The sequence below is a fragment of the Pinus tabuliformis genome, chromosome 8, assembly GCF_031772625.1.
Source record: "Pinus tabuliformis cultivar Carrire ecotype Pingquan chromosome 8, CPIR1, whole genome shotgun sequence".
NCBI lineage: Eukaryota > Viridiplantae > Streptophyta > Pinopsida > Pinales > Pinaceae > Pinus > Pinus tabuliformis.
This window is the reverse complement of record NC_142294.1, coordinates 798,217,228-798,240,641: the sequence shown is the minus strand read 5'-3', so window position 1 is coordinate 798,240,641 and position 23,414 is coordinate 798,217,228. Positions and strand designations below refer to the sequence as shown.

The 23,414-nt window shown below is 39.8% G+C and overlaps 1 protein-coding gene and 1 pseudogene across 3 annotated transcripts; both read right to left on the bottom strand.

The window, feature by feature from the left end:
• Positions 1–1,190: 1,190 nt before the first annotated feature.
• LOC149237975 (polyubiquitin-like) lies at positions 1,191–2,632 on the bottom strand (annotated as a pseudogene).
• Positions 2,527–6,468, bottom strand: LOC149237974 (putative splicing factor 3A subunit 1). 3 transcript variants are annotated; one of them, XM_089372876.1, is made up of 3 exons: positions 6,315–6,468; positions 3,624–6,182; positions 2,527–2,657 (listed from the first exon to the last, which is right to left on the bottom strand). In XM_089372876.1, exon 2 carries the CDS (start codon positions 6,112–6,114, stop codon positions 3,673–3,675), a length of 2,442 nt encoding a protein of 813 aa, XP_089229002.1. In that variant the 5' UTR covers positions 6,115–6,182; positions 6,315–6,468; the 3' UTR covers positions 2,527–2,657; positions 3,624–3,672. The 3 variants fall into 3 exon arrangements, with proteins under 3 accessions (XP_089229002.1, XP_089229004.1, XP_089229001.1); XM_089372878.1 differs by having other exon boundaries at positions 3,673–6,182; XM_089372875.1 differs by having other exon boundaries at positions 2,624–6,182.
• Positions 6,469–23,414: the final 16,946 nt, after the last annotated feature.

Here is a 23,414-nt window from a genome sequence, read left to right as displayed (position 1 = left end):
GTGTAAGACCTTTATTTGGCTTTCTTACCTTCGAACCTGCTCTGTCTGGCCTTGCTCTTCATCTCCTTCAGGTTACTTCGTTCCCTTGACAATGGTGCGTCGCCGTGGTTGCTCTCGCCGTGGAGGCAGTAGTGGAAACCGTGGGCGTTCTCAGCCTGCTCCCCAGAATATTATCCCTCTGGCTTCGGCTTCCCCATCCTCTGATAATGGCAAGCCTTTCCCGCACAATTCGTTCCAAACCACCCGCTTCAAATTCCACAGTCATCTCAACAGACCGGTTCTCTCGGCCAACATCACTGTAATTTTGGCAGAAGAAGAAGCTCGGCCTAGTGTCTCTGTGCATACCTCAACTTCACACTCTCAGGATGATAGCAAGCTCCAGGGAGAAGATGTGGGCATTGTGTTCAATTGTGGTGAGTTGCAGGCTGAGGAGAGTGTCCCTGATGTCCTCAAGCCTCCAGAAGACAATACTCAGGATATCTCGGCTTTTGTTAATCCAGCGAACCCCCCGATGGCAATCAGCGCTTGGCAGCTCCTCCAGGTGGCAGCGGTACAGGTGCTGAGGACAATGTTGATGACTCGTGGATGGGCAATCCTTGCCGGGTGGAGAAGTATGCTCAGGACCCTCAGACAGATGCTTGATGCCTCCGGGACCTCGTCTGATGTCGCACTTTCCCTTCTGGTTCTTTTATCCAATGTGTTGTGTTATTCTGGCTTTGGTTAGTGTGTTTTGTATCAGGTCTTGGCTCGGCAAGTTTATCAGATCTTCTGTCAATATGTTTTATATCAGGTCTTGGCTCGGCAAGTTTATCAGGCCTTTGGTCTTTCAGTTTTGCATATGGTTATCTGGGCAGCACAGAAAGTATGGCTACAGCTCTCCTTTGACCTGTACTGTTGTTTACCATTATGGCCAGTGTTTTTGTATGTATGGCTTCTGGGTCTTTTGTATCTGGTTATCTCAACCCGGGTATAGTTTGTCAGTTCTGTTGGACAGCTTTGGCTTCCTCTGAGGTCTTGACCTCCATGTAACTATATTTTCCTTTTATTAATAGAATTAGCCAAAAGACACACCCTTTTGGCTTCACTGACAGCACATCCACAAAATGAAACAACAGACTTCACACAGTACATAATTAAAACTGACAAACATCCACAAGTCGAAACTACAACAGAATTCACACAGTACACAATAAAAACTGACAAATACATATAGAAACATGTTTTACTGATAGCCTACATGGCAATTCCAAAGGACCTGCCTAGCCTTTAAATCTAAAAACTACCACCACGAAGACTGAGTACCAGGTGCAGAGTTGACTCCTTCTGAATGTTACAATCAGCCAAAGTACGTCCGTCTTCGAGCTGCTTTCCAGCGAATATCAGCCTTTGTTGATCAGGTGGGATGCCCTCCTTGTCCTGGATCTTGGCCTTTACATCATCAATGGTATCCGAGCTCTCCACCTCCAGTGTAATGGTTTTCCCGGTAAGGGTTTTCACAAAAATCTGCATGCCACCTCTCAGTCGAAGCACAAGGTGCAGGGTTAATTCCTTCTGAATGTTGTAATCGGCCAACGTCCGGCCATCCTCCAACTGCTTACCAGCAAAGATTAGCCTCTGCTGATCTAGTGGAATACCTTCCTTATCCTGGATCTTTGCCTTCACATTATCAATGGTGTCCGAGCTCTCAACTTCCAGAGTGATTGTCTTGCCAGTTAGAGTTTTGACAAAGATCTGCATACTGCCCCTCAGACAAAGGACGAGGTGCAGTGTGGATTCCTTCTGAATGTTGTAATCAGCCAATGTCCTGCCATCCTCCAACTGCTTACCAGCGAAAATGAGCCTCTGCTGATCTGGGGGGATACCTTCCTTGTCCTGAATCTTCCACTTTACATTATCAATGGTGTCTGAGCTCTCAACTTCTTCTAAAGTAATCGTTTTGCCAGTGAGGGTTTTGACAAAGACGCAGGACGAGGTGAAGTGTGGATTCCTTCTGGATATTGTAGTCTGCGAGTGCTCGCCCATCTTCCAATTGCTTTCCGGCAAAGATAAGACGCTGCTGGTCAGGAGGGATACCCTCCTTGTCCTGGATCTTGGCCTTCACATTGTCAATGGTGTCAGAGCTCTCAACTTCCAAAGTAATAGTCTTGCCAGTGAGAGTTTTGACAAATATCTGCATGCCACCCCTAAGACGAAGAACGAGGTGAAGTGTGGATTCCTTCTGGATATTGTAGTCTGCGAGTGTTCGCCCATCTTCCAATTGCTTTCCGGCAAAGATAAGACGCTGCTGGTCAGGAGGGATACCCTCCTTGTCCTGGATCTTGGCCTTCACATTTTCAATGGTGTCAGAGCTCTCAACTTCCAAAGTAATAGTCTTGCCAGTGAGAGTTTTGACAAATATCTGCATGCCACCCCTAAGACGAAGAACGAGGTGAAGGGTAGATTCCTTCTGAATATTGTAATCGGCAAGGGTTCGACCATCTTCGAGCTGTTTTCCGGCAAAGATAAGACGCTGCTGGTCAGGAGGAATACCCTCCTTATCCTGGATCTTTGCCTTTACATTGTCAACGGTATCAGAGCTCTCGACCTCGAGAGTGATTGTCTTGCCAGTTAGGGTCTTGACAAATATCTGCATGTTGAAATCTAAATTAACCTAAAACCTGCCAATCAGTAGATATCATTTTAATAACGATTCCCAGAGCTAGCAGGAATAATAAAGTGACCATGAAAGCAAAAATAGAGAAAGATAGAAACGATAAGACATCAACAAAATTTGGTAACCCTCACATGAATTGAAGAATAGCTGTCTAAATCAGAAATCCCAGTAAGTCTAAAATACAGGCACTAAGGCATTGAAAGAAAATCAAACCTCCAACTCAAATTATAAGGCACCAAAAAGCTACAAAAAATTAATCCTTTAGGGAAAGCACTATCGTAAGCACCTATCAAACTTTTGGGGACATTAACTATACTTCCTAATATGGAACTCCAAAAAATTGACAGCAACAATGAAGGCCATAAAATTGACATTTCGCCAGGTACAAGTCTCTACAGCCATACCACAATAGCCATAAATTTAACGGACACGTCTTCACACCCGGTAAAAGACTGGAGGCCATTACGAGTTTACAGAGAAAAGCCTTTAACAATAAACACGAAGGAAAGAAGAAAAACAATAAATCTCATACTTCGCAAAAATTTTACACCTACAAAAACTACAAAACATCTAAATTATCTAGATTGTAGTGGATTATAAAATTTCTTGAAACGAAACGACTATTTATTCTTCTCAGGTAAAAGGCTCTACATTTCTCCGAATCCAAATATGTAAAAGGGAAGGAACGAGACAAAAAAATCAGAAACCCTAATAAAAGTAAACCTGCGGAACATATATCTTAGCAAATATTCTCCATAATTTATCAAAAAGCAAGTACGCCTTCAATGAGCCCAGAGAATCAAAGCTTTCTATACGACATTATAAAGGTAAAGGGATATGATTACAAAACATTCACTAAAGATACCTTCGCAGATATTCTCCATAATTTGTCAAAAAGAACATAAGCTTTCAATAAGCCCAGAGATAAAGCTTCCTACAGGACATTATAAACATAAACGAAAGAACTTACGGACACGATCATCGATTTTATTCTATCATGTCAGTGGTCAATTACATGCCTATCGTTTTCTACCACCACGTTCTCTCAGGGCCAACGTCAATGTTTCTCCAGGCCCTATGTTATAATATGCAAGTGATAGGTTGTCCTTGAGAAAACCTGCCCGTCCACTAAGTTTTTGTTTGTTTGCAGGTAAGGCAACCTCTGCTGCAATCTTCTCCTTAAGACTGGATATAGTTTCAGATAGAGACTGTATTGTAACTTCCAACATCTGCCCGTTCAGATTTCCTTCTTCGAGATTGGGGACAGAAACAGATATGCGAACAGATCCCGGATGTTGTGCCAAGAATTGGTCTTCTGGAATGAGTTGGATATCATCTATCTTTTGCCTCTTTGGCTCCGGTTCTTCAGGAAGTGGTGGTGGAGCCTCTTCTGGTGGTGGTGGGGGAGGCATTCCTTGAGGAGGAGGAGGTGGTGGCATCATAGGCATAGATGGTGGAGGAACTGGTGGTGGTGGTGCAAATGGTCTAGGAGGCGGCATAGGGGGGAATTGTGAACCCGGTGGCGGTGGCGTAACCATTGAAGGTGGCATTGATGCTGGGGGAGGGGGTGGTGGTGGCCTGTTCACAAGCTGAGGTGGAGCAGGAGGCATACTAACAGGAGGTGGAGGTGGTCGAAGTGGGGGAGTAGGTAGAATAGCAGGCCTCGGAGGAGGTGCCATCGGAGGAACAGATGTCCCTGGAGCAGAATACTGGATTGCATTTGGAGGTGGTCGAGGAATATTCAATGCCAGACCAGGAGGAGGAGGAAGGGGTCTGATGGGAGGAAGAGGTGCTTTGGGAGGAGGAGCAGGACCAGGAAGAGTCCTCCCATCATTATTATTTAAATCCATCTGTTCATCACCAGCATTCTGGGACATGGCCTGGTTTGCAGTGCGACCAATGCTTCCAGTATGACCATCCCAAATGACTTGCTTTGGCTCCTCTTTTTTCTTTTCTATTTCAGCCTTAACTGCATTAGAGACTTCCTCTTCTGTTGTACCGAAAATATCGGGCCGAGTTCGAGCAAGTCCCACGATGTTTCGAGAGATTTCATCATCGGGGGCAAGGGTTGTCTCCCGAAGCTTAGCCATCATCCTTTCCTTCTGTTCTTTATATTTTGGATCTATAAGTGAAATCCGCATATGTTCAGCCATCTCGTTAATGGGAATCAGTTCCCCAGTGATCGGAGAGACAACAAACTTGGTTGGATCCTTTTCAGCTGGGAGCCTTTCTTCTGGTCTCTTCCAGTTCTTTACAATCCTTATAGGTGCCTCTGTTTCCTCGATTGGCGGAGGGGGCGCTTGTGCTTTGGCAGCATTTTCATCCCCAGTCGATGTCTTCAAGCTCTCTTCGACCAGATGGACCTCTTCTTCATCCATCTCCATCTCTACTTCTTTCCCGGACTCTGCAATCTCCTCTTCCTCGTCCATCGCCAATGCCTTGCTTCTCCTGATAACTTCCTCCAGGGTCATCGGCTGTGGCAATTCCTCATCCTCGTCATCAGCAAACTCAATAGTCTCCACCACAACGAAATCATGCCAATCAATCATAGCCATCTGCATCCTCTCCTGCTCAATTTCATCCTCTGCCTTCTGTCTCGCCTGTTCCTGCGACCGCTCCCACTCGAGCCGATGTAAGCACCGTTCGAGCACGGTTGTCATGTCCGCCGTATCTTTCCTGAGTTTCTCAACCAAACTCTTGGGAGGCATCAGAACCTTGGAGTAAGAATCCGTAAGAGAGGTAAAAAAGGTGAACATGCTGTGAGTGGGCTTCAGGAAATGAAACTGGGGGTTATTGATCTCTCGGCTCGTCAATCCTGTCAAGAAGGACTTACCATTCCTCGCAACAAACTGCGCAGTGAGCTTGATGATATCCAACTCTTCGCCCGTGATGCCCTCTGGCAGTCTAACGGTATACTGCTCGGCCTCGGGAGGCTGGAGAACTTTGGCAACGGGTTTCACGGTCACATCAAATTTCTTCACAGGCTCCGCCCCGTCGGCTGCTTGCGTTGCCGCACCCGGCTCCGGCGCACTACCGTCTGCTGGGGCACCACCAGCCGTTGCCGAACGCTGCTGGACTGGACCTTGCAGCTGCGCTTTGAACTCCGAAACGCGGTGCTGGTAATAAGCATGATAAGGGTCGCTAGGGTTCAAGAAATTGAACTTGGCGTTGTTCTTTTCGTTTGCCAAAATCCTCTTCTCGAACTCTGGGCCATTGCGAGCAACGAACTGTGCCGTCTTATCCACGATATTTCGAATGTCCGGCGGAGGATGGATGATTCCGATGGTTTTGGTGTGTGTGGCCACCGACGCAGGGGTTGATGACAGACTTAAGTTGCTGAGATTCTGAATTGTTCCATTATCTACACTAACAATATCCTTGCTGGTATCGGCGGCCGGAGCCGCAGAATCACCTCCCCCTGCGGGCGCAGGCAATTGTAAAGTCTCTGAAATGCCCGGCATTTCGGCCTCTGCAACCCTCGGCCGTTACTGCTCGGATCGTTCCGAATCAGAACATATATATCACAACCCTAATAAAAACAAATCACAGCCAGACTATTGTAAGCGATTAAACATATAAACCACTCAAATTTTATCCAGAAGCCATGAAAAATGCTTCAAAGCAAAAGCGCCTGTAAATAAAAATGTTCAGAAATCCATACCTGTTACAAGAATTGTGAGAATTGTGATCTGAACTTTATCAATGAGATAACAATACGCAAACGCACATTTGATGTAAAACGGAAGACCGGGTTCAATTTATAGTTGAGAGGTGAGTAAGGATGGAAGTCGTGAGTCGAAACTTTAGGGCGGAACAAAATCGAGAAATTTCGAGGTTTCTAAGTTAATTATGAGGAAAAAAAATAAAATTAAAAAGTAGGGGAGAGATTCCTAATATTGTGCAGGACCAGTGGTTGATATAATATTGGTCCCACCAAACCACCAGTGATTAAGACTTTTGAAACCAAAATTTAAACAGAAATAAATAACATTCTGTATAAATAAGTTTTAAATTATGTCCAAAAATCACCCATACATTGACTGGGCCCACAACTGTCCATAAATAGTATTTTACTACTTAATATTGCAAAACATATTGACCTAAGTAGAAAACCGCTAGAGCCATAAAGGTTTCCAAACTGGTCTATTCCAGAAGTACAAAACAGCAGTCACTTCAACCCCCACTCATCAGAACTGCAACTTTGCATCCCAAATAAATATGCCTACCTGCACATAACAAAAGGAATGTATGTCAGCCATAACTGTTGTGTTGTTCAACAGCTAAACACCCTATGTTCAATAAATGACACCCAACCCAATAACAATTAAATCCAATTTGTTCAATAAATGACACCCAACCCAATAACAATTAAATCCACTTTGTTCAATAAATGACACCCAGACCCAATAACTGCAATAAATGACACCCAACTCATTCTATTTCTCATTAAAACAGATCAAAGCACATGGATCAACAAATAAACAATTCCCAACCATTAGATCACAGCAAATTAAATCCATACCACACATTCAAAATGAAGCCATTGCAATCCATGTGCATCCATGTCCACCAATTAAAATCAAGTCCCCAAAACTATAAAAGAAGTCCACCCACTGTTGAAGTTGCATCTTATGCTTTCAAACTATTCAGCAAACTTGAAGACAACATCACAAAACAGTGGCCAATATATTCAAGTTAGTTATATGAATTACAACTCATTCTTCTTACAGTTCTGTTTTCATTGTTTTCATTTATCAGATTTCTTACATTACAGTTCTGTCCATTCATTTATCAGATTTCTTACATTACAGTTCTGTCCATAGGGTGGTGACAGTTAACCTATACAGTTACAGTTAACCTTTTTTATACAGAGTTTATGTATGTGTTCTAGCTTATACAGTTAACCTATTGAATACAGTCGTATCCATCTAATCAACGTCACAGGTTGCTTACCTTACAGGAATTGAAGGTTAGCTTACAGGAATTATTCGATCATCAGCTTCATAGGGATTACAACTTACATATCACAAATGTTACGTATGTCCAAATGTTACGTATGTCGTGCTAGTACTGTAGTCATAGCTTGTTTACCTAATAGGAATTGAACCTTGAACCTTAGCTTACAGGAATTGAGCGATTATTATGGCTTGGGTTCTATGCAGAATGAGTTAAAACATAGAACAAAAACGAATTGTAACTTTAATGACTCTGATAAACTTAGTAATTTTTCACATATTTTCAGACCTTGACAATCATCATTGAGACATCACATTGAAACATAATCGAAAGACATGTATTTTCAAAAGCATGAAGCTATTGAGAAAGCAAAAATTTTGATATTGAGTCGAAAGAGTGCAAATAAGTGAATTTCTACTACTGGTGAATGGACCATAGAACTGAGGAATGGTTTCTTAGAATGGAAGCCCGAGCGGATGACCATTTCTCTTTATTGGATTAGATGACTGTAAGATTTTAGATAATGAGAAAACACAATTATAAGTAACATAGCAGATGACCGTCTTATTGGCCTTCATATCTTTTCACCTCGTTGAGCTAGAGTGAGCTAGAACAAAGCTAGAACAAAGCATGGTTTCAGTTCACCCTTATCTATGAGTGAGCTAGAACAAAGCTCTGTATAATTACATATGTTATATGTATATTAACGCTGAATCCAGTCTATTAGGGAGATAACCAACCTGTGATACAGGTACTTTATCATATCTATACATGTATTTCTTAGGTTAGCACTGATAGTTCAACCTTTAGATGATGTTACTTGTAAAATATCTGTGCTATTACTTATGCCGAGTGTAATGAGAATGAGACAAGCAAGTGATTAGGTAAACAAGCATGGTTAGAAAGAGTCATGTGTAACTACTGTGTTCTAATTGCATAGCTTGTCATAAGCTTAGATAAGATACAAAGGTGACAAGTTAATCAATATACAACATGATATCCCGGGGTTCTCACTCTTAGTCATTCCTATTATATAAATACCTTTTTTCTTATTGGTATATAGACTATCGTTCTCTCCATAATCAATACATATGGATAGACTGTAATCACTGTATACGCATATCCTAATGTAATACATAATCAATACATATGAATAGACTGTAATCACTGTATACGCATATCCTAATGTAATACATAATCAATACATATGGATACACTGTAATCACTGTACACGCATATCCTAATGTAATACATATGGATAGACTGTAATCACTGTATACGCATATCCTAATGTAACAAGCTCTGTATCCTAATGTATACGCATATCCTGACACTTCCCTATGAAAGTGAAACATTTGCTCTCATTATGAAAACAGTGACATACATGTTGACAATTTCCTGTAATAGAGGAAAAGTATTTTTGCAGAATTAAAAACGCATAATTTGACATATATTCTAATGTCTAAATGCAACATACATGTTGATAATTTCCTGTAATAGAGGAAAAGTAATTTTTGCAGAAGTAATAAAGCATAATTTAACATATATTCTAATGTCTAAATGCATGCAATAATTTTACAGGTTGTTGCATCTATGGCAAAAGGAAGTTACTCTGCTCGTACAAGGAGAAGTGGCAGGAGAGTGACAAGGGGTGCGCAGCTGCGATGCACTTCGTCTGATGATGACAGGCCAGCTGATGTCGATGCCAGCAATGCACCAGGGAACATTGTTGAAGATGACCATGTGACAGCCGCTGATGTTAACACACCATCAGCCACAGAACCACCATCAACAACAGTCCAAGGGGCAAGCTCAACTAAAAAGATCAGTGCTATAAGAGGATGGACAAAAGAACAAATGTTAGTTGCAATTGACGACATAGAGTTTAATGGATACTCAGTTCGGGCATCTGCAAAAAAACATGGTATTCCTCCCTCATCAATACATTATTGGATAAATGGACTGACTCGTACAAAACGTAGAGGGCCTCTTACAGTTATGACTGAGGATGAGGAGGCCGAGGTGGTTGAGTGGTGTAAAGAGATGACCCAACTGGGACATGGGCTAGAGTTGATACAACTCAAATCAACAGTTGCTCAAATCTGTCAAGGGAGGCCAAACCCATTCAAAGATGGGTTTCCTGGTAAATCATGGTGGTTTGGGTTTAAAAAAAGGCATCCAGAACTTGTATTGCGTACTGCTGAGGGCCTTGACAGAGACAGAGCATTAAATTTGCGCCCTGCAGTTGTGCAAAAATTCTATGACACACTTTCTAGTGCTTATGATAAACATTCTTATGGAGCAGACCATATATGGAACTGTGATGAAACAAGTTTACAGGCAGGGAGGAATTGTGGCATGCGGGTAATTGCCAAGAGAGGGAGCCGAAATGTGCCAAAGATTTTGCCCAAGAGTAGGGAGTGGATAACTATTTTATGTTGTGTTAATGCAATTGGTACTTCAATCCCAGGATTTTATCTATTCAAAGGTAAAAATCAACTGAAAAACTATATATAGAACTGTGAACCAGGTGCATGCATCGCTGCACATCCCCATGCATGGATGACTAAAGAACTGTTTCTAAGTTGGCTTTTTCACTTTGCTGCATCGGTACCAGGTGGCGTCTCGCCTAATAACAGACACCTTTTGATATTAGATGGCCATGGGAGCCACATGGATGTACAAACAATTGAGGAAGCAAACAATTTAGGCATCGACCTATTGACATTGCCAGCTCATACCACTCATAGACTGCAACCCCTTGATGTTAGTGTGTTTGGCCCTTTCAAGAACTATTTCAGGTCGGAACGCGCTGCATGGATGGCAAAGAATCCAAGGGTTGAGGTGAAAAGGTTTGAGCTAGCAGAGCTTGCAAGTAAAGCTTTTAAAAGGGCTTTGACACCATCAAATATCAAGGCTGGCTTTAGGAGGACAGGAATCTGGCCACTGAACTATGATGCTCTTATGCATGATACTGGTTGTAGCCAAGCGTTTCATGTGGATGGTCAGGAAGAAGGGAATGCCCAAACAGGTGTTGAAGTGCAAGAAGTAGATGACCAAGATGATGTTGTTGCAGCTGGTAATATGATTTTCTTGTCTCAAGGACACTTATATGCTGAAGATGATGAAACTGTATGTGAAACACAATATAACAATGAACAAATTCGCAGTAACATGGAGATTGTTCCACCAACTCAAGAACATGAAATTCCTGTTGTTGATATTGTTAATGTTATTGCTGAACATACAGTTGACAATGACCAATTGACATTGCCAAGCCAAGTAACCCCACCTTCATGGCTAGCAGAAGCAATGATCAATATGAATGCACATAGTGTCTCAGCAACCAATGAAGAAAGCATGAACATGCCCTCACAACCAGCAGAATTGAACAGTGAAATTGTTCATTTTTTTGTGGACAATATATCAATGGAAGAAGATGAAGGACATAATGAGGCATCAAATGAAGATAATGATATAGTTCAATCAGTTCCAACAGAAACTGGAAGGGAAGTACCAAGCAATGACATGCAGGTGGGAGGGGTGGAGAAGACACTTGGACGATTCCTAAAGCTACCAGTACAGAGAGTATCAATGAAAAAAAAGCAAGGTGCACCGGGTAGTCTTCGTCTGGGCCGAAGCTCACAGTTACTCACCTCAGAGGACTATATAAACCTGTTAGTTGAGTCTGAAAAAAAAAGAAATTTGAAATGCAAGAATTAAAACAGAAAAAGAAGGATCTAGTCAAGGAGAAGAAGGCAGCAAGGATTGTTGCAACACAACATCGAGCAGATGAAAAGATTGAAAGAGATAAAGCAAGGCAAATTAAGGACCAACAAAAGCAAATGGCAAGACAGGAAAAGGAAAAACGAAAGGCACAACAAATGCTTGAAAAGGAACAAGGGATGATCAATATGGTTGACAATGATACAAGAATAGCTAATGAAACCAGAATTATTTCAAACTCATTGGACTCCATTGCAGATAATACACCATTATTCCAAGATCTCATAAACATTCAAGTGCCTCACTATCAAACTGAGGGTTTACCCACTTGCCTTATTCCTACCAGAGTTGGTGCCAATTCTATGTATGCTCATTACACACCTCCACTTAATGCAGGGGTTAGTAGTGCAAATGTGAGGTATGGGTGCTCAATACCTCCATGGTTGGAAGCTGCAAATTGGAGTCAATCATATGGCATCAATCAACCATTTCCTAATCAACCCTTGATGGGTAGGCCAACCTACTTGGCTCAAGAAGGTAACTCGGGGAGTTTTGGCACTCAAGATTCTCAGGGCCATAAAGAATAGGGGTGTCATATGTTTTTGTTTGTAACCACATTATGATGTGGATTTTGGATGGATTGTGTCTTTTTCTTGTCACAAAAACATTCTGGCTTACAACCTAGGTTGTTTTATTGCTTTGAAACACTAACAACATTATGGTGCTATGCATTCACTACATTGAAAAGCCAACAGCAGCTTGGTTGGTTGTAAAGCAGTTTTATTTGCGAGTTAAGCACAAATGATATCAGTCCACAAAAGACGCTACAATGATAACTTAGATACTTATTCCCCTTTTGAAATTGTTATGTCAATTCATATTATGTCTTGGGGCATCTTTTTCCACTGCAAAGATGAACAATATTTCACAAAATAAATCACTTAATACTTCACCATTAGCTTCAAAATGATGCTCCCAACACTGATAAGTGATTTCTTATGGATATTAAACCTTAGCAAATTGATTTCTTCTTACTAAAACAAGTACACCAGATCTCGAAAAGCATATTTCAGATATCAGAAAACATATACCAGACCTTAGAAAAACACTTGGAAAGTCACCAACAGAAAAACATATGACTTTATTAGCCTCTTATGGTCAATGTGCAGTGGTCTTGGGCTTATTATTATTGTCTTATGGTATTTATGCAGTCACCGTAGCAATATGCTTTAGATCTAATTATTCATTGCAGTCAACAAGTATCATAGAAAGCAGGCCACTGTAAGCAGTTTTTCAACTTTGAAAGAATAACCTAGATCTAAGTAAGCTTACCTACAAGCACATACTTCTGTAAAATATCCTAACTCTCAAACACATCCATCTTCTATTGAATACAGAAAGAAGTTAATACACAACAATAGCTCAAAACCAAAACTGAACTAAACTTAAAGCCTACACAACATATGTACTCCACAAAGATCATAAAGAGTTACAATTGGAACTAGTGGACTCTTTGAAGTCATTTTCTTCATTTTTGAAGTAATTATTATTTAAATTTGTTGAATAAAACCTGAAACACTGAGATAATAAGACACAGAGCTGCAAATAAATTCTCAACCATAAATAAGTAAATAAATCCAACAAATCTGATTTTAATATAATCAAATATGTAGTCATATATAGTTCTAAAATAATTGAGCTAAGAATTGTTCCAAGGAAACGAACAAAATGCATGTGATAGACAAAATTGAATGGCATAGGCAAACATGGGAGATAGTCTTTAGGAACCTAACCCAAACTACTGCAAGCACTAATAAATTATATGGAATGGTACAGAAGCTCGAAAGGCAGTTGAAACAATAAAAGATAAGTCAATAGGGCCAGATTTGTCAAATTACATGAGTTTGAACATAAAATAATCTCTTTGGGCAAATCTAAACTCAAAATCCGAAGCACTTAAATTGAAGGATGTGAAGACCAATATTTTCATGTCATTCAATCGATTATTCAAATCCAATATTACCATCCTCTTGCCTATCCCATGTTTTGGAAACTCTTTGATGATGATAAAGAGTGTAAGGTTGTTACTATTGCAAACCTATCATGGAGGAATTTGGTTACACAAGAAAATTCCCATAAATGCAAAGGATATCCAAGGAGGAATAGGATGTCATTAAAACATTCTCTGTTCATGCTCCAATATTGAAAGGCAGCCTATAATATGGCAGGGACCTGAAGCCTCACAATCTCCTGGTGGATAAGCGAAGAGGTGTAGTAAAAATAGCATATCTTGGCCTCAGAAGAGCATTTACAATTCCTATTAAGAAATATACACATGAGGTGAGTACTTTAACTACATTTTCCACATTTGCTACTGGTTTTTGTAGAAATTTTGTCCTCACTGATTTTAGAGACGGTTTGGTTCTAGTTTCTTGGTGAATAATATCTAATTTTTAGCACTAAGGTTAGAGGTTTCGAGTGTTCAACTTCTTGTTGGACGATTTGGCCTTTCAGGATCAACCCTTTGCAGAGCATGTCAGCCAATAAATTATACCTTCAACAAAACCAGAGGGCTACTACTCAAAGCTGCCAATAAATTATATCTTCGACAAAACCAAAGGGCTGCTACGAATTAACATTTAGCACCATTATATCAGAAAAAAGCACAAGACCTTAACACCGAAAAGCTACAACATCATTTCCGTATGTTCCGAGTCTCACACTAGCTGCAAGCTTTGGAGATGGCAACCAAAACCAAGCTGCCATTAGAATCCAATTTTCTTAATTTTAAACTTTTTGTCACACCAAAGCCAAGGCTCTCAGCTAGCATTAAATGGTGTCCATACACCATAATATGTAGCTCAAAAAAGTTAAAAAGGAAAGAAACATCAGTAATAATTGAGTTATTTCTGTTATAAAAAACCCCAAGGGTAACTTCCCAAAACAAAATGCCGGAAAGGTTACAACATAATGGCAGAAAGGTTACAACATAACTGCTCTGAAGAGTGGTACTCAAAGCAGCCAATAAATTATACCTTCAACAAAACCAAAGGGCCACTACTCAAAGCTGCCAATAAATTATATCTTCGACAAAACCAAAGGGCTGCTACGAAGTAACATTTAGCACCATTATATCAGAAAAAAGCACAAGACCTTAACACCGAAAAGCTACAACATCATTTCCGTATGTTCCGAGCCTCACACTAGCTGCAAGCTTTGGAGATGGAAACCAAAACCAAGCTGCCATTAGAATCCAATTTTCTTAATTTTAAACTTCTTGTCACACCAAAGCCAAGGCTCTCAGCTAGCATTAAATGGTGTCCATACACCATAATATGTAGCTCAAAAAAGTTAAAAAGGAAAGAAACATCAGCAATAATTGAGTTATTTTGTTATAAAAAACCCCAAGGGTAACTCCAAAAACAAAATGCCGGAAAGGTTACAACATAATGGCAGGAAGGTTACAACATAACTGCTCTGAAGAGTGGTACTCAAAGCAGCTAATAAATTATACCTTCAACAAAACCAAAGGGCTACTACTCAAAGCTGCCAGACAAAACCAAAGGGCTGCTATAATAGAGATGGGAATAGAGATTTATAAAGCACTTAAATTCAATACGCAAGGTAAAACCTGTCTCCAAATTTAACAAAACTTCCAATAAGCGAGGTGAGGTGTTGAGAAACACACGGTGAGAGGTGTTGAAAAACACTTCAGAAAATGGCTGGTAGGATAAAAATCCTACCGGATAGAAGCCATCAGTCCAGAGCTCGCTAAAGCCATAAGTCCAGAGCTCGCCACACATTCGGCGGACCTTCTCCAGCGCTCGTCGGACCTGCCACAGCTGCAACAATTGGAAAAAATTAGCAAATGAGCAAATGTAGAAAAAAAAACCCAAAAAACCACACAAATACCACCAAAATATGCAATTACCTGTAAATTGGTACTGGCTCCTCCCCAAACAGCGAATAGCACGAATTAAACAACCACCCAGGAAACCCTAAACCACCGACGGTCCAGACTAAACAGCAATTGGCGGGCAAATAGCGCGAATTAAACAACCACCCAGGAAACCCTAAACCACCGGCGGTCCAGACTGAACAGCAATTGGCGGACATGAGCTCAACCATGGCGGACATCATGCACAGGTAATGGAGCCCTCCCGCGCCATCATCGGCGGAGGGCTTCGAACAAACACCGAACCCGAACAGAAAACCCACAGGCAAACCACACCTCGCGGCATAAAGGCGGAAATGAGCGGGCGGGTGGTCGGCAGGTGAAGTTTTAACCCTTGACACGCTGCAGAACAGGTGGCTCTCCAAGCTGGACGCATGTCATACGAGAGAGCGTGCCGTCCACGTGCTTGTCCGCCAGGTGGAGGGGAGGGCGCACAGGTAATGGCGTCCCTCCCCTATCCGTATTTGCATAATTTTACTCGCGGAAATGAATAATTAAAAATAAAAAATAGTGTGAACAATTAACTAAATAACCAAAAGACTAAAGTTGCAATTATAGAGTTGTTATGAGATTAGGTTTTGGTGTTTTTTTTTTTTTTTTTTTCCAATTTAGGTTGGAGTTAGTTTATTTATTGGATAGAAAATTAATTAGCAATTTTTAATGGAATGTTATTATGAAGATTGTGTAAAATTTCATAAGTTTGGATGTCTTTTGGAATAGTTTAAAGAATAGTTTAATTTTTCAAAGTGGTTTTCATTTCAACCCATTTTTATGAGATATTTTTAAGTTGTAAATATGGATTTTTAATTATGAGTATATATCCATCTTAGATATGGATTTAACATGACCTGAGAGGGATCTAATTTCTTCAGGTGTAAATTTTTTTATGATGACGGACGGACAATGTTACACATCATAGTGGATTGTAGAATGAGCCTTTGGGCACAACAACTCAATTAAAATATTAATAAAAAGAACATATTTAAATTTAATTATATTATTAATAATTATTTTTAAAGATGTAAAAGTAAGTTGTTAAAATATATGTGTAAATTATGTATTTGTGTAATGTCATAGTGTCACAAATATAATTTCACCATGAATTGTTGCATTATAAAATTTATACACATCTCAGTTTCATCACATTTAAGATAAGGTTATATTCATGATTGGTTATGTTGCATTGTGATGTTCTTAAAGGATTGTGTTGCAATGTGACATTCCATATACACCAACACATTATATGCTTGTATAAGTCTACACATTATGCAACAATTCCTTGCAACATATTGTATGAAAAAAAGTGTCATGCAACCCACAGGGCGTAGAATAGACAGTGACAGGGTGTTCTGTTAAGGCACTACGTGGTGTAAAGGTCACCAGTTCAAAACTAGATGGGAAAAAATCCAATCATCCTAAGGGCTTGTGTAGCCCAGGCTAGGTGTGATCCCCGTGTGAATTTGATGAATTGAATGCCCCTGGGTCATAACTACTCAAGCCATAGGTTAGGTGTGCTAGTCATCTCAGGACCCACATAACCTAGCAAATAAGAAAAAGAAAAAAAGTGTCATGCATTATGTTGCACTATGGGTTGAAAAATGGCTCTATAGTTCGTTATTTCGTTGTTAATGCCACCACAAGAACTCGGGTAATGTTTCTCGCATGTGAAGAGTTGGTATGATTTTTACTCGATAGGTTAGGGTTATTACAATGGGAGGTTTCATCACTAAAGAGGGTTTCATTTAGCGCTAGATTAGGTTGTCGCAGGAGGTATGCTTGTTTAAGCTGACGGTTTGTATCGGTCTGAAGGTTATTGTTGGAGGTCAACTTGTGGTGGTATCCATGTCTCCACAGACATCTCGAGGTTTTGGAAGGATTTTTTTCAATGACAGTCGAGATATTCGTCAACATGGAGGAAGAATTTGTTGACTATTCAATAGACCCATATGAAGATATCTCCATCTGGAAGGAGTCTCCACATCAGCATCATGAAGCAAACATGGGCATGACACATGGCTCCTCGGAATCGGGGTATTATACATCTCTCCCTAATTTATTTGAGGTTTCTCAATTTTACACTAATCAAGGTCCTGAGGTAGTGACTACAAACCAAGCTTATTTGGGTGTTGTGAAATATTCAAAGGCAATCAGGAAAGTATGGTTGTTTCCATTTGAAGCAATCATTAGTGTAGTCAGTGTTTCCTTAGAGGCTTTAAGTTTTTGCAGAAAATTGTATAGACCCTCCTTATTAGAATCAAGAATGGTTTGTCACAACATAAGGGTTTCTTGCTTAGGGGGCATGTGGGGGCTCTGAAACCTTGCCATTTAATGGATCTGTGGCGGCATCTACATTCGGCTCAGGTGAACATATTTTTGTGATGAATGGTGGCCATCTAGGGTTTAGTTTTGCACCTGAAATATCAATTCCGCTACAAAATTTGGATTATTCACAGTGTATTGGGGATGTATTTGCGCCTATACACTTCACTCGCAACCAAGAATTGCAAATGGTAGGGATTTTGTCTGACATCATGATTTCTTCATCGAAACCTCTCATTGAAGGATCCATAGCTGGCGGAGGACTGAAGAGAAAGGGTAAGAAGTCTAAATGTACTAAGGTGAAAGAAAGGGATATGGCATTGGTTCTTGAGGATGGCGTCGGATTTGATGACATAATGATTACAACAGAAAAGGTTCCCGTTGGGAGAGTTCAGGGTTGGAATTATTCACCTGTATGAATAAAGAAATGGGCACAAGAAGCTTGGGGGTGTGCTTTGGATGCCTTACCAGAAATATGTTCTCTCTCCAGAGGATTGTTTTCTCTCAAGTTTTTTAAGGCAGAACATGCGTGTTGGGTGCTCTCTAGCCATTGAAGCATTGAACAAACTTTGATTCTTCTAAAGAGATGGACCCCTCTATTCAACCCGGAGAGAGAGAAGTTGGGTGCTAGTCTGATTTGGCTTAGGCTTCCTGGTTTTTTAGTTCATCTATGGACAAAGGATATCTTCCAACAAAATGGGGACAATTTGGAAAAGTATCTGGACTATGACTGGTCATACCTTGAAACTAGTAAAATGTCATATGCTATGGTATTGGTTCATCTAGACACCAGGGAAGGGCTGGTGGCTAATTTGATTCTTCATTACAAGGAGTATATTAACAACCAAAAGTTGAATTATGAAGGTGTGCTCTTTTTCTATCGACGGTGTCATGAAGTTGGCCATATATAGAGAGAGTGTCTATTGATCCAAAAATCTAGTTGGGGACAGGATATTGGCAGGGAGGATGGTTTACAAACAAATAGAGATGGTTGTGGGACACCTGCAAGTGTATCTCATTAGCAGCATGGGACATCTCTAAGACAGGTCAGGCCGACTAGCAGAGCCTCTGATATGAGTTCTTCCCAAATGGAGGGAGTGGATGCCATGGATCAGTGGCAAGGACATGTTTCAACCACTTCTTCTTTGGGTATTTTTTCCCTTTCTTCACCAAATCCTTGTCTCAATAACTCTCTTATTTCATTGCATTTTCCTGTGTCGGCATGTTCATTTGTTACGGGGGGTAATGCTTTAATGTATTTAGGGGTGTTATCTTTTCCGATTGATCCAATCCCTATTTGTTGTCCGACTCCTATCCCATATTTCTCGGCATCGGATGAAGATTCATCTGAAATCATTGAGAAATCCAAATACAACATTCATTCACGGTCTAGACCATCTTCTAAGGTTTCCTCACAGCATGATCTTGGGAGGGGTCTTGGTCCTCTATCCCCCTCCAAATCCCTAGAATTCCCTGTGGTCGTCAATCACATATTTCCAAATCTATCATCCAGGCTAGTCATGACATTGTGGCTAATTGTCGACTTTCCTTAGATGGGGTTCTTAGAGCAATACAAACCTCGGAATTTGTTCCCAAATGAAATGGTTTTCTTTCAACTATAGAGGGTTAGCTAGTCCCTCCAAGAAACTACCTTTGAGGCATCTGATTTCTGTGGACAAAATCAACATCATTTTCTTACAGGGGACATTATGGTCTAGTGAAGACATTGTCAAAACTCTGGAAGGTATGTTTAATGGTTGGGAATTTGTTGCTATCGACGCTCGAGGGAGATCTGGGGGTTTAACATTGCGAGTAAATTGTAGATTTGTGAGGCTTCTTAATATATGGGGGTGTGAAGGAGTGATTGTTGCTGATATATTTTCTGAGGAGATTGGTATGGAAATCACACTGGTTAATGTATATGGGCCATGCCAGGGTAGGATGGATTTTTGGAATAGATTTATGTCTCGATATTTTATGAAGGTAGATGACTTGATTATAAGAGGCAACTTAAATTTTTCCATGTGTATGTCAGAAAGTTGGGGGGTACACGCTCATGCCGATTCTCTATCATATTTCTTTTCTCATGTGCTCGAGTCAAACAAGTTGATTGATGTTGATATGGAAAAAATCAAATCAACATGGAGAAATAGAAGGGTTAGCAATCATATGATCTCCCAGAGATTGGATAGATATTTGATTTGTGAGGTCGTGTTGGAAAAAATTCCCCTTCTTAAATAGTGGGTTGGGAATAGGGGGATTTATTATCATTTCCCCATATATTTGGAATTGCCTCGGAATTTTAGGAAGCCAAAAGCTCCCTTCAAATTTAATGTTTCTTGGATGAGGGAAGAAGAGTTCAAAAATATTATTTGAGATACATGGAGACATTGTTCTGTTGAGGAGCATGTTTCTATTGCTAGGCAATTTGCGGATAATTTGAAAAATATTAAACAAAATACTATTGATTGGGTGAAAGTCAAGAAAAAAAAGAGATGAGGAGGCCTTGGAAAACATCGAGGATGAATTGGAGCAGCCAGGTGGGGGGGGGATACGATTCTAATGAAGCAAAATGGCACATTATTCAAATGGAATCTGAGAAAAAAAAAGGTTGCTTAAGGAAAGAGAAGCAACTTGGAGACTCAAAAGTAGGGCTATATGGTTACAAGTAGGGGATGATAATATCAAATTTTTTTCAGCAATTTGCAAAAGATAGAAGAGCCATTAACACCATATGGTCTTTGGAAAACGAGCATGGAGATAGGGCCTCAAATTTCAGAGATCTTGCTAGGATGGGAGGTCAACATTTTCGATCTCTTTTTGAAGCCCCTAGGGAAGTATACCTCCCTGAGATTATTCAAAAAGCACAACTATTTCCCAAATTCGTAGATGATGATGCTAATATGGAACTGATATCCCCGATAACTATTGGCGAAGTGGAATCAGTCCTGCATTGGTTCAAAAAGGATAAGAGTTCGGACCTAGATGGTTGGTCAGTTGAGTTCTTCCTCAAATTTTATGAGCTTATAGGGAATGATTTATTAATGGTTATTGAAGAATGTGGATTGTCAGATAGGATGTATGGGGCTTTTAATTCCACTTTTATAACTCTCATTCCTAAATTCGATGATCCAAAGTCATTTTATTATTATCACCCTATATCTCTTTGTAATTTTATTTACAAGATCATATAAAAAATAATTGCTAATAGGATCAGGTTGATATTCTTTCGACATATCTCAAAAGAACAATTCGCCTTCCTGGAGGATCGTCAAATCCACGAAGCCATCAAAAACACACAAGAGGAGTTGCACAGTATTAAGACCAGGAAAATGAAAGGTATGATTCTCAAAATTGATTTATCAAAAGCATATGATAGAGCCAGTTGGCTTTATATTAGAATGTTGCTTACACATTTGGGCTTTCACATTAGTTTCATAAATTGGATAATGTATTGCATCTCCTCCACATCTTTTTTTGTCCTAATTAATGGTTCAACATCAGACTTTTTTCATGTTGAGAGGGAGTTTCGGCAGGGTTGTCCCCTGTCCCCTTTACTTTTTTTACTTATCATGGAAGGCCTTAGCGAATTGATTGATGAGGCAAAGAGAAGGGTAATATTGAAGGGAGCTTCAATGGTAGAAGACATTTATCTGACTCACTTATTGTTTGTAGATGATGTCTCATATTTCTTGATGGATTACGCTGAGAAATTGCATCTTTCAAACAAGTTATCAATCTTTTTGGAAAAGCTACATGTATGGAAACAAATCAATATAAATCCACTCTTTCTACCATAGGTTGTTCTAGGGATGAGTTGGCATTTTCTCTCAGACATTTCCCTTTTCAATTAATAAATTTTGATGACGGGATTAAATATATGGGTTTCCACCTGAAGTCGAATGATTATAGAAAAGAAAATTGGATGTGGTTGATAGCAAAAATAGAAAAGAGACTTAAAGTCTAGAGCTACAGGTGGTTATCTCGTTCTGGAAGGCTAATCCTTATAAAAATATGTTCTTGAAGCCATTCATGTCTTTTGGATGGCCTTATCATGGATCCCCAAAGATATTTTAAATCTCATCCAGAAAAGTTGTTGTGGATATTTATGGAGAGGATTAAAAGAAGGCAGAATTTTCGCATGGGTTAGATGGGATCAGATTGCTTTGCCTAAGAGATGGGGTGGGTGGGGCATTAAGAATTTATTTTGTTTCTCACAAGCTCTTGTAGCCAAGGTTGGTTGGAGGCTAATTACTACTAAGAGTCTTTGCACAAAGGTGGAAGAGTGGATGTGTTTGCAAAATAAGAGCAAAACAAATATATCTTCAATTTAGAAAGAAATGGTAGCTTCTTTCAACATCATTGAATCCATACTTGCATGGAAAAATGGTTTAGGTGAGTGGGTGCAGATAGGGATCGACCCATGGTATGGTTGTGGTGACATGCACATTCTCCCACCTAAATTAGTGACTTTCTTGTCAGAACAAGGTAAGAAAAATCTAAATCAGATATCAAATCCAGAAAACACTATCATTTGGGATCAAAGGAGGTTATCTCCACAATTATTAAACTTATCAGTTCATTGGTACCAAATTTGGAATGACTACATAAATGCTTTAACAAATTCACATGTCAGGATTCTGGATCAAGAAGATGAACTTGTATGGGTTCATCGAAAAAGGGAACTTATAATCCTAAAGAAGGTTATTTATTTTCTTATGCTTCTAGAGAACCTAAAGAATTGATATGGTGGTGGAAGTTCCTTTGGAAATTGAAATTCCCACCAAAAGCCAAGTTATTATTATGGTGCATCCTCATAAACAAAATTCCCATAGGAGAAAATCTTAAAAAAAGATCATTTCAAGGCCCTTCATGGTGTGCATTATGCAACAATGGTGAGGAATCGGTTCATCATTTTTTCATGTTGTGTCTTGTTGCTTCTCATATATGGCACTTGATTTATCAAGACCTAAACATCTGTCTTAGGTGGCAGGGTACATATTTAAATGAAGCATGGAAAAATTGGTGGCATGGGGTCAATCCAAAGAAATTGTAGAATATCTCGGTACTTATTTGTTGGGGTATTTGGATCGAAAGGAATAGGAAAAAAAAAAATAGGATAGTTTATTCATACCATATCACATTGGTGCATAGATTATGACTATTTATGACCTTCTTCCTTATGCAAATCAACATACCTCTCCTCGTATTATATCCTCATAAATCATTGATCAATCCAAGTCATGGGCCTACTTTGACAGATTAGCTCAGAATGGTAGGTGTGATGGGGGTGTTGTTCTCTGCCTAAACAATTCACATTTCTTTAAGATGATGACTAGTTTAGGCCATGGCACAAATAATTTTGCAGAATTATTCAGTTTGAAGTTACTCCTCCTCTTTGCTTTAGAAAAAGGGTGTCGACAGTTGTAGGTCTTCAGTGACTCCAAAGTAATCATCAATTGGTTCAATCAGATGTCTATTTGTCACTCGCACACGCTAAAAAATTCATTGGATGAAACTTTGATGATAAAAGCTCAATTTGTCAATATTTCTTGCCTCCACATTTACAGGGAAAGGAATTCACTTTCCAACCAGTTATCCAAAGAGGGCATGCAACATGATCGTGGTACTTGGTTGATTATTAAACACAATGGACCATAGCACTATCAGTATTATCATTGTCTGTTTATCGACCACAACATAGGGAATGTTATGGAATAATTGATATTTTTATGACATTACTGCATACACTTTAAAGTGATTTTATTTTTGATACTTGATGACATATGATTGAACTTTTTAGAT

Coding starts and splice junctions, on each gene's coding strand:
- LOC149237974 (XM_089372876.1), bottom strand. CDS start 6,114: ATGCCGGGCATTTCAGAGACTTTACAATTGCCTGCGCCCGCAGGGGGA.